This window comes from Coffea arabica, chromosome 7c, assembly GCF_036785885.1.
Source record: "Coffea arabica cultivar ET-39 chromosome 7c, Coffea Arabica ET-39 HiFi, whole genome shotgun sequence".
NCBI lineage: Eukaryota > Viridiplantae > Streptophyta > Magnoliopsida > Gentianales > Rubiaceae > Coffea > Coffea arabica.
Window position 1 is genome coordinate 8,810,085 of NC_092322.1, and position 12,447 is coordinate 8,822,531.

Here is a 12,447-nt window from a genome sequence, read left to right on the forward strand (position 1 = left end):
CACCAAGCATCCAGTTACATGTTACAGATCCATAAATTTGTGAACTAGCTTCTAGTGTAATTTCTAGTAAAATCTTCTACAACTTCTGAAAATCAATCCCATGAACTTGCAACTCGGAATGAGTTCATATCTCCATGGCTATACAGTTCAAAAATTGTTGGCAAAAAATGATTCAAATTCATTAATATGGTTCCAGTAGTAATTAGTTAGCTCAAATATACACAACTTTCACTGTACAATGCTGATCTAAGACCTAATAAACTCGGTGAACATCATGCTACAACAAAATTTCAGGACATGTAATCCAGCAACTGCATAAAGCAGCAACACCAGAAAACATCGTGCTGCTACGGAATACAGTTAAATATTACTGCTGTAGTTTAAACACTGATCGCCTCCCATTCTTGCGGAAAAAATTGTCAATGTTGGCAAAAACCACTTAGTTCACATGGAGTGACGACCATCAGGCCTCTCCTTTGTGAATCTTTCTTCTTGGATCTCTTCCAGATCCTCATCCTCCCCCTTTCGACCTGCCTGTTCCTTCCAATATGCCACAAGCTTCTTTAAACGAGCCACCTCCTTAGATGATACATTTTTACTCGGATCATTTATGATGGACCGAACTCTCGACGCATAACTGCTTGGCATCGAAACATTGACATTAAAACAGTATCACCAGGACAAAGATCAATGACTTCAAGTTAATATTAAAAAATTTAAGCATTTACTTTCCATGGCAACCATAAGGATGAAAGCAACTTACACAAGAGAATTGTATGTCTCATCCAAGTTTGATTCAGCTGGTGAAATGTTTACAAACATCAATGTTTTAGCATTACCACCTAGTGAGTCACTCATCAACATCGTTAGCTTGTGATTCCTGTAGGGGATGTGTTGGCCACCAGAGGACAGGGCGCTAATGACATCTCCAAGTGCTGAGAGTGACTTGTTAATGCTCTGAGCTTCCTTTAGTTGACTTCCGGAAGAGCCCGACTTCTTAACCCTCTCAGAACCAGCAAGATCAACAAAACTCAGCTGCATCATGAAATAACTAGTTCAGCTATGACTAGCTAGAGCGCCACAAGGTGCAATACATGAACAACAGACACATGAGTGAGAGCACACTATTAAGCTGAAACGGTAGAAAAACAAAACATGGATAATTTTATCTACCAGGACACCTACATAACTTAAGAAGCACAACAAAGTGAGAGACCATGATTTAGATGCACCATGCACCCCAATGCAGACCCCTTAATACACTTGTGAAATACCAAAACAAGACCCCGGCCCACCAAAATAGTAACACTAAGCAACAAATTTGGGCCTTGGAAACTTTCTCTTTATATTAGAAGTTGGCAACAATAGCATAACAGAAACCTATCTGTTTAACCAGAACATATCATGAAAGTTATTGTTATCCAAAAAAGTTGAAAGGAAATGTACTCAGCATTATTCCTAGAGCAAACAAAGTACAAAAACACAGGGTACATTCTCTTTCAAAAGCAGGCCACAACAAAAAGAAGGTACCTTTCTCTTTTAAATTAAAAGTTGGCAACTATATAGCTTAACATAAATCTAGGTGGCAACAGTATAGCTTAAGAGAGACCTATCTGTTTTACCACAACATGTAAACAAAGGTTACTTGTTTTACATAGAAGTTGAGATGAAATATATTCAGCAATATTCCTAGAAGAAACGAATACAAAATATTGTAAGCCAAAAACCACTTCTTAGTTTTCCAATATTGTGACGAAAATAAGTAGCAAACTCCAATGATGCACTTTATTTTCCTCATAGACACAGGCAGCCCGTGATAGGTATTGCACCAGCAACCTATGCAGTGTAGCCTATACCACCACTGAACAACAAGAGGAGTGGGATACATGCCCTACCACTAATATAACACTTGCAATAAAAGCACATCCTGCTTGCGTGCAAGCGAAAAATAAAAATTATACATGAACTACTTTTATGGACATTAACTTTACATTTTTAGGGAAGAATAAGAATATTCCTTGATTATGTTAAAACACCACCCAATAAAGGGTAAGTGATGCCACAGACCAAATCTTGCTCAACAAATATATGTACTATTGTTCTTGGCACACAGGACACGTGCTTAATTTAAAAGTCCATATTTATTGCCATTTTTTTCTCAAAAGAAGTTATTGAATTTGAAATCATGGTGGATGAAAAGAGGGGATATCAGTAGTTTGAAAACTAACTATAAAAGGCATTTTTGATAAGACATAAGAAAACAGTATTTCTTCACACCAGACGAAGGTTATTGCTATAGAAGTAGTATATGTTTAGAAAAGACATTCATGTATAGTATTTGAAAACTAACTATAATAGGCATTTTTAGTACAAAATAAAGTGAGAGTAGAAGGCTCTTGCTCTACATATAGTTGGAGCATAGATTTCCAGATTGGTTTGTTGCTCCCCAACATGAGTGGCGAGGCACATAAGCTCCACCTATATTACAACATTGCACCTCAAAACACAACTTACTGATCCCCTATAGTCACTACTACTTCACCGTAACTCAAAATTATCCGAGGGCAACTGCAAAGTTGTAGTACCATCAAACAGATTTAACATAACAAACTTTCTGGAACACAGTTGGCAAATAGAAAACGATCTAGACATTGTACATTCATATGAAAACAGTTTCTTGAAAGATCCAAAGTAACATTTTACTAGGCAAAATATTAGCTTCCACATCCACATGTAGTCTTAACAATCAATTAAGTTATTAACATTTTTTCCTATTTAACGCACAACCAGAGAAAGAAAAGCACTTTTTACTCCAATTGCCCAAACTTAAATATAGGGAATATTTAATCCACAGTATCAGGTCTTCTACTAGAATGAGCGGGTTGGTACCTTTCCTCTGGCAACAGACTGGGTCTGTAGGTTGGTACTCTCAATCACAACTGAGAGAATAAGGTGAGATCTTGAACTCTGTTCGTTCATCAAAGTCTCAGTTGTATGGCGTTGTTCAGATCCCCTTTCAATGATACTTTTAAGCTCATCATATGTTGCAATTGATACAATTGTCACATTTTCCACAGAAACCATACCCTGCATGTTCCAAAAAATTGCTAAGAACAGAAACAACTGAAAGAGAAAGAAAATTTTCAACAAAATGTTTTAACATAATTTTAGCAAAAAATATGAAGTCTATATTCTAAACCAATCAATGTTCACCTTTGAATCCTTTTTAATATCTAGCTTTAGGCGCTTTGCTTGCTTTGGCAGCAAAAGATCTATAAGTGTATCTTGGTATAACTCCACCATGTATCCCTGCAATTTGTATTTGACAACATCATATTAGCAAAAGCAAATTCACCAACAACATTTTGTTCATGCTTAGCAAGCTAACCATATTGAGAATCAGCAAACCAAAGCTGGTTTTACGAAAAGATTCTGTTTTGAGCTATCAATGTAATCTTGTGTAGAGCAATTACCTTAAGGGAAAATGAGAACTTATTGCTTTCCCGCTTCATAATTTTGAAGAGTTCACATATTGCACGAGGAGTGAGACCTGGATTGCAGTCAGATCCATAGATTGTATATGTCTTTCCAGAACCAGTTTGTCCGTAAGCAAAGATGCAAACATTATATCCATCAACAGCAGATTGCACCAAATACTGCACTCATAATTAGAAGGAAGATGCTAAGATGGTAGAATAGCTGGTTAATTGAACCTAAAAACTCAAATGATCGCCTTGATTCCTTGAATTATAGCATCAATCAAACTTGCCTTGGTATCCTCAAACACATCATCTTGAGTAGCTAAGCCATCAAAGACACGATCGTACATATGTTGTTTAGTTTCTTCCTTCCACAAATGTTCAACTGTGAACTCATCAACACTCAAAAGAACATTTCTTTCCTTCAAAGAAACTTCTTTCTCAGTTAGAGGTCTTAATCTGCAATATACTCTTATCTTGCCTTTCATATCTGAAAAGTTGACAAAGACACAATAAGAAATTCGAAGTAAAAAAAATGAAAGCCTTTGACAATACTGATGTCATGTCAATTTTATAACAAATAAATTGATAAGGCTGAACCTACCTTCTATCATGTTAAAGTAACGTTTCCTTAAAACTTGTTCTTCTTTGTATAGCACCTCCATCTCAGCTAATTGGGTACCTTGCATCTTTAATATTGCAGCAGTTTGCTCATTCTTTCTATCAATATCCTGCAAAACAAAGGATGTAAAATAAAATGAAAGAAAATGATTCTTCTGTCAAAAGCTTCTAGGTGTATCAAATTAAATTTGTGAAAACATGGTATAATTTATAGGGTTACTAACACTTTGCTCCTGTACTAGGGGGTTCACACTTTGCCCACCTCAACCAAAACAATATACACTTTAATTGGGCAAAAGCACCGCTCTGTTATTTAATTACTGCCCAATTATGTTTTGGAATTATCACAAATCTCCAAATCTGAAATTTCTTTCTATTTCATACTATATTTATTAAAAATCATAGTAGGTTTTCAATTTATATTTACATATCATCGATCATTATCTTTGATGCATAAATTTTGACAAAGTGCTTCCAAAATATTTGTTAATAAAGTTTTGCAAAGAACTTTTTATCAATGTCAAATTTATTAATTTCTACATAGCTCATTTTCTTTTTATTCTTTGAGGTCAAAGAACCAAAGTTATTTTAAAATTTTAAAAAGAAACATAGCTCACTTTCTCTTTCTTTTTCTTCTTTTGAGGTCAAAGAATTAAAGTTATTTTTAAAATTTCAAAAGGAACATAGCTCATTTTCATTTTCTTCTTTGAGGTCAAATAATTAAAGATATTTTTAAAATTTCAAAAGAAATTATGGTAGATGAGGTAATCTATACTTTAATGTGAACAAAAAATAACTGTGAAAGCCACTAATTTTTAATTGAAAGAAAATTATAAAAATGTTGAAGAAATGTTGATTTAAAGAAATGTTGAAATTAGAGTGAATTTAAAGTCTTTTTTTTTGTCAAAAAATGTCTTGAAATAAAGTATATTACTTTTTTACAATATATTGCAACCTATATATAATCATAAATTATCAAAGCAAGTATATATTTATTTGTTGAGGAGTGCAAAGTAGGATTTTTTTCTTAGTTTAAGAGGACAAAGTCTGATCATAAAATAAACACAAAATTGGGAAGGAAATTTTTTTTTAAACCCCTTTAATTAACACTGTTAACTTAACCTCTATTAGGTTGGGGAGGAGGGGAGGCAAGTGTATATTGTGTTGGTTGAAGGGGGCAAAGCATGATTACCCCCTAGTAAACAGGGTAAAATGTTATAAACCCTATTTTATATTAGGCAGATCAAGAATACTTTCTTAGTCCAAATACAATAATGAAAACAGATACAAGGCTTCGTACCTCCTTTAATTCTCTTAGTTCCTCCAATTCCTTGAGATTATTTTGCAATGCTGTCAATTCAACATCTTTAGTTGATACAGCTGTCTGTGCAATTGTCAATTTCTCAGTGACCGCTTCTAACTTCTTTTCAAGTTCGGACACTCTAAGCCTCAAAGCTTTGAGCTCTTGTTCAGTGTTTCTCTGTAGAGTTTCAACCTATATTTCAAGAAATAAAAAAAAAATTGATTTGTCATCAGACAAAACATTACATCTTACAAACTTGAGGATGAACATCAGAACTATTACCTCATCAATTTTCTTCATTTCAAGTCTTGAAATTCTCTCCTCCAACAAAACCTTTTCACTAAGAAGTTTCCTCTTACTCTCTTCAGCCACATGCAATTCCAAATTTCGTGCTTTTAATTCATCTTGGATCTTGTTCAAGATCTATGCATAAACAATGAAATCCATAATAATACATCCCATAAAAAACCACTAAAACTCTTATCTTTATGTGTAGGAGGGTGCATTTGAGAAAATTAAATAATATAGAATAACTCAAATATTATTTCACATTAGATCTAACTCAAAAAAGATATTATGGTAATCACCAAACAAATCATCGCCTCAAAATGTGAAGAGATTAAGTTTGCTGGTTACCTGGTTATTCGCTTCAACCAATTCCTTTCTGATATTATTCTCCAATCCTTGAGAACTTAACTTCGCAAATTTCATCTCTATACTCCTTTTCTCCATTAATGCAGCCTATAAGTAACCAAAATCATGAGAAGGAACTAAAAATTTAACCGATGGATCTCATTACTGAATCGATAATAGTAACCTGGAGAGCCGAATCTTTTTCATCACATAACAATCTCAGCTTATCCCGATCACTGACAATGTCTGTCAAATTTTGCTTCTCAGATCTTGAGATTTTTTTCAAATTCTCCATTTCTTCTTGCATTGCCAATTCTTGTTTCTTCTGTTCATGTAAATCTTCAAGCAACTATGTTCAAAGACCCAAGGTCAGACTAATATGCAAAAATTACAAAACATTGAACTACAATAAAAAGTGAACCTATTGAAAAATCCTGCTCATACATTAAAAACTAACAGAAAAAAAGTATGTGATAGTTTCTTAAGCCATGTAGCATATAATCTATCTTCTACTATAAGACTAATTACACCAACTAATTACAAACTACAGGAACAAGGGAGTGGAGAGAGAAAAGAGAAAGAAGCTTCCATCAATACACTGGATTTCAATTCAACAAAAACAATTTCGTAAAGACACAAAGAAGCTTCCATCAATATACTGGATTTCAATTCAACAATGACAATTTTGCAAAAGACGCAAAGGACATTTAAGTCATGAATGCTCTAGAGGTAATCCATCAATAACCAAGCCACAGTTTGCACTCCCTGTGCTTAAAATACAATTCTCTTATCCGTAATCTTTCTTACTCACTTGATTAGCTTTCTTTTGCGATTCTTCAAGAGCTCTAGACAAGTCTTGAACACGTTTTTCATTAACGTCTGGAGTTGGAGGTTTCTGATTATTAGATGAAAGATCTCCATTAAGTGAACCATTCGCAGCAGACCGTGCTTTAGAGTATCGGCGTAGCATGACATCATTTATATGTGTTTGAAGAGCAACACATATTTCCTCTCCCTGCATTTCTTGCATAAGTCAGACATGGACATCATCAAATGTTTCATGAACTGCAGATTACACGGGCTAAATTATTAATAGAGCTTCTAACCTGCCTAGTCTCAAACTGAAATATATGCAAAACACCAGCAACTCTCATCTTAAAAAATACAGCAGTGTTGCTGCTTCCAAATTGCATTATATCTCTCAACTCAGCTGAATGCAAATACTCTTTTGGAACTGGACGGAAAAAGTGAACCTGAAGTAAATGAGCAATGAAGCCCATACTTTAGCATCTGTTACAGGTCAACACATTAGAACCATGAAAATTTGATAATAAACAACTCACCCCACGCTTATTGATGCCAAGTATTATTTTTCCGGGTAGAAGACCAATTGGATCATCAATCTTTCGAACCGCAAAGAACACCGAATTACCATAAGGAAGTGTTCTCAAGATTCGCAAATATTGTTGTCTAGCATCATCTTTTGTCAAATTCTGCCACATAGGAAAGAAAAAATCTTTTAACAAAAAGCAAAATTTAATCGAAGAGTTAAAAGCATGTTGTCAGGATCATCAGCAGGTACACTGTAAGGGATATCATTAGTTACAAAGATTAGCATACATAATAGTAAAATTTTAAAAATAAAGAAAAAATTCACAAAAACTTTTCAGTCATGACAATGGCATCGTATGCTACACTCAAGTTTTGTGATCAATCTACATCAGAATAAAAAAGTCATATATCGCATAGACTTTGACTGGCATAACATACATCACTAATAGGACACAGCATAACATATATCACTCAATCAGTCATAGTTTTAGGAGACAAACCAAGTTTTGACTGATTCTGCTACCTCCTTCAACTCTTTATCTTCACAATTTGTTTGTAACAATGAGAAAACAAAGGGCATAAATAAAAAAAAATTCCTAAACATTTTTCAATTCTTACCATTGTCCGGTAACGAGCAAGGACATCCAACTCCCAATCTCTTTTTGCTCGAGTTATTGCTATTTGTCTTGGTAAAAATCGTTCAAGAAGTGATGTCCAGTCACTGTCCAAAATCATGACATAAAACCTTATCAGCAGCTAGATATTTTTGAATCAAACATGTGAAGAATGTTCGTGCATGTAAACATCTGGAAAAAGAACATAAAAAGGATAATGCAAAACTAAAAAGTCCAGGAAACATATTTAGAAACAACTAGGCAGGTTGAGAACAAGAAACTGGAAGCGAAGAAACCACTTACGTGCATGATTCAGGGCTATCAAGATATCCAACCTCAACCAAAATCTGCAGTGCACACAGCTGTGCAGCATCATCCCTTCCAACAGGATAATTGCCTAATATATAATCATGTTGTAGCTGTAACAATGGAAAAGAACAGTAGTTATAAGAGTGTAAGAGATAAATTCAATTTTGAAGCAAATGAAAATATGACTAGAACTACATTGAATAAAATTACTGACTTGAACATAGGATAACTGCACGAACATAGGGTCTGTAACAGCTTCATCTGACTCACGAAATAACTTCTTCTTAAATGTCAGTTTGCAGTGCAAGATCTCTCCTTTGCTCCGATCCTTCGATGCCTTAAAGTCCGCCAATAAGTCACCAATATATTTGTTGTCATCCAAACCAATATATTCCTCTATATCAGAAGAAATTTCACATAAGTAGAAGACTACACCGATTATTATATGAAAATTTAATGGATGAAGTAGATTAAGTACCATTTCCAGGATCTGGAGATTTAGAACCAGTGACAACTTTACGGCACTCAAACAGGCTGAAGCTAGAATACGATGTCAATTTAATGATTGCAGCAAGCTCCTGATAGGACACACCAATGGTCAGAAATCTTGACCAACTAAATAGATGCATAAAACATGCATGCAGCAATAGAAGTGCAACTATTTTCTTCATTTAATAAAAAAATAATGGGTTTTCTCCATCTTTCACTCTCTATGCAGCCAAAAAATAAAATAAAGGGCAAAAAACCTCAGCGGCCACTAAACTATTGGTCAGATCATGTTTTGGCTATCAAACTATTTTTCGTCAATAATTGGCCACTAAACAACTTAATCAGTAAATCCGTGACCATTTAGTCAATAATTGCTTTTAATCTGTGAAATTAGCTGTACACGTGGCAAAGTGCGGGGTAATTTTGTCCAACAATTACGCGACCCTATTTCACAGATTAACTGCTAATTTTACAGATTAAGAGCAATTATCGACTCAATGGTCACGAGTTTACTGATTATGTTGTTTAGTGGCCAATTACTGACGAAAAATAGTTTGATGGCCAAAACATGATCTGACCAATAGTTTAGTGGCCACTGAGGTTTTTTACCCTAAAATAAAATAGGAAATGCATGTGGTCTCACAAATCAACTGTTTGAATTGATGAAAGTCATAACATCATAGGCAATGGTTTTCCAAGTTATTTAGAACTGAGAAAAAAGAAAATGAAAGCCTAACCACCCAATGAAGCTTACGGCTACACTGAAAAATACCAGCGATTGAAGACTACAATACAAAAACTATCCAGGAAGAAAGGGATTGGATTTGATAGTTTGTGATTAACTTTGATCAAGAATAAACATGTAAAAAACTTTGCATTTGACACATAAATCAGATAGGGGAACATAGGCAACAGAAACAGTTACAAATAGTGACAAACCAATGGCCTAAACATAGTTCTTTGCACATACAGATAAGACTAGAAGTTTCAATGGTACCTCAACAGCATCAGCTACAGTTGTCCCCATGTCATATGTTATCTCTTCAAAAGTTTCATCCAGAAAAAATACTATGGTCGTTAGCTTTTTACCAGTCAAAAGAGCTTCAATCTCTTCCCGACCAGGTATTATGTGCCTAGCCCCAGCCTTAACAGAATGGTTTAATGCATTTAATGTGTTCAATGCTAGGGCTTGAGCTTCAGAATCAGAAGTTGCTCCATGCGCCACATTGTGGATACATTCAGACAAATATCCACCAATTTCTTTGCTGGGAGGCATGCAGGATGCGCACAAGTACATCAGCTCCCATGCTTTAATCAGACATTGCCTGTAAACAACGAAAGCAACTAAATGAACACGCTTGATAAGGTGACGAATGATTAAACGAAAGTGGTCAAAAAAGGAAGAAAAGAAAATCAATTTTCCACACCCCTTTATATGCAGAAAAGCTGAGTATAAGATATATACCTGTCTGGAGTATTCCTAGTCTGCTTCGAAATTTGTGCAAAAAGTTCATCTCGAAGCTCAGAACGCTTCAAAGCCTGCTTATATAGTTTACCAACAAGTTCAATTCGTTCATCTAAACTTACTGGAGTCACTCGATCCGAAGAATCAACTCCCATATACTTCAATATAATCTGGAACAACTTAGTTGCCCTACCGACCATATCACCATTTATTCTCAGCAGTGAGGTCGGAATAGGATCCTGCAAAAGGTTGCAACCATACATCAGTAAATCTCCAAACTGCTCTATTTGTGCCTTCAAAACAGCATATCATTACCTTCTGAAAGCAGAGCATGTCCTCAAATGTGAACTTTTCTCGAACTTGAGACCCCGCTGATCTTTTAGAAAAGAAACCTCGCTTTCCTGCAGACTGAATCTGCTTGTTCATTGCTCTCAAAAACACTTCGACCTGACCAAGTAAAATAAAGTAAAGAAGTCAAAAGTTAGGTATAAATAAATCACCAGTCACATATGATGACAGAGTGATATATCATATCAATCATTTCATGCACAATGACTAAAGGGGAAGATAAATTCTCACTTGGAATTTGTCAATCAAGGGTATAGCAGCAGACAGTTCAGGTGGAAGAGCCGCAGACAGAGCTGTTGGGGTACTGTGGAAACCAAGAAACACAAGATTAGTCCTAGTCACCTATTATCTTCAGCAAGCACACTAGTGCTAAGCTGAAAGATACCAGAATCAGTACAAATATCCACGTCTTGACCATGTTAATTGAAGAGGCACGTGCCAGTATAGTTGTTCGAAAGCATAAATTGACTAGAAGAAGCAAAACTGGGAAGGGAGAAAGAGATGGAAAGAAGAGAAGCTAGAAACATACGGTGGTGCAAAATTAGAACCATCACTGTCATACTCATCCCCATTGGAGGCACCAAAGGAGTGGTGAGAAGGGGTTTCAAATCCATTGCTGGAGCCAAATGAAGACCGGCTCGATCTCATGCTTTGGGACATCACTGGCTGCATATCAGAAGTCATGACATTCTAGAACCTCAAAAACCAAATTTTGGCATTAATAGCATTCTACCCCAATCAAATAGCTATTCCCAAACATCCCCCTTTTTACTTTCTTCCTTCTTTTTGAACAGTTGCTCCTTAATTTTGATCTTTCTATTTTCTTTTTGCCCTTTCAGAATTCGACTCTTGTTTGTCTTCAAAACAGTTCCATTACCTGGAAAAAATTGCCAAAGCTCATTTCAATTCAGAATTTAGAAAAAAGACGGAAAAGGGATTTAATGTAGTGTAGGAAGAAGTTAATATGTACCAATTTTAGATCGGAAAGATTAGGAAAAAGTCAGCAATTTCAGACCAGTTACATGAGTAAAAACCATTGCTAATTATTCCAAATAAGTACCCTGCAATGCATATCGTCAACATCAAAACCAAACTCCAAAGTAAGTTGCAGAACTCTTAAGCACTGATAACTTCATATCAAAAAACGAAAGGATATAAGTAGAATAAGAAACAGCAAATCAGAGCTTCAAAAAAGAACAAAACGGAAGCAAAGCAAATCCCTATAGTGAAGAAAGCAATGGCATCAATTTGGGAAAACTTTTGAACCCCGAAAGAATCAATTCTCGATAACATCGAACTCCAGAGATCCAAACTGAACCAGGGAACAGAATTACCAGAAGGAAACTAGTGGGACTAAAAATCACAGTAGCATTGAACCCAGAAACATTCACCTTGGAAATTAGTAGCTTATAACATTGGGATGCTAAAATGGGCAGATCAAAAAAACCATGATTCAGTCAGAAAACATTAGACAATTTAAAATTCCAAGCTACATATTAAAAAAATATGGGATTGAGTGCCATAAAAAAAGAAAAAGAAATATAGGAGCAGTAAGTACTTAGTATCAGGGAGAAGCTGATGAGACGGTTAGGTTGATGGAAATCTTAGGAGGGAGAAAATGTAGGTTTTGATGATGTTTGATTTTGGTACAACCTTAAGTAAACCAAAGAGGAAAAAATAGGGATCTTTCTTCTTCTTCTTCGTCTCTCTACTTAGTATTGTACCAGCCGGAGAGAGAGAGAGAGAGAGAGAGAGAGAGGAGTGGAGTGAAGGAGGGAGAAAGAAGATGTGAAGGTCACGAGAACTTTTTTAAACAATATCAAGCACTTTTTGGGAATGCCCCAAAATATACAT

At 35.3% G+C, this 12,447-nt stretch overlaps 1 protein-coding gene across 2 annotated transcripts; it reads right to left on the bottom strand.

The window, feature by feature from the left end:
- Positions 1-154: 154 nt before the first annotated feature.
- LOC113698875 (kinesin-like protein KIN-14E) lies at positions 155-12,447 on the bottom strand. Of its 2 annotated transcripts, XM_027218833.2 has the most exons (25): positions 12,152-12,443; positions 11,564-11,654; positions 11,123-11,470; positions 10,825-10,897; positions 10,561-10,692; positions 10,246-10,484; positions 9,778-10,105; positions 8,770-8,869; positions 8,506-8,687; positions 8,286-8,401; positions 7,987-8,089; positions 7,380-7,529; positions 7,143-7,289; positions 6,848-7,051; positions 6,221-6,385; positions 6,040-6,144; positions 5,686-5,826; positions 5,401-5,595; positions 4,084-4,210; positions 3,770-3,969; positions 3,474-3,656; positions 3,214-3,309; positions 2,890-3,087; positions 764-1,035; positions 155-637 (listed from the first exon to the last, which is right to left on the bottom strand). In XM_027218833.2, exons 3-25 carry the CDS (start codon positions 11,275-11,277, stop codon positions 445-447), a joined length of 3,804 nt encoding a protein of 1,267 aa, XP_027074634.1. In that variant the 5' UTR covers positions 11,278-11,470; positions 11,564-11,654; positions 12,152-12,443; the 3' UTR covers positions 155-444. The 2 variants fall into 2 exon arrangements, with proteins under 2 accessions (XP_027074634.1, XP_071913710.1); XM_072057609.1 differs by lacking the exon at positions 11,564-11,654 and having other exon boundaries at positions 12,152-12,447.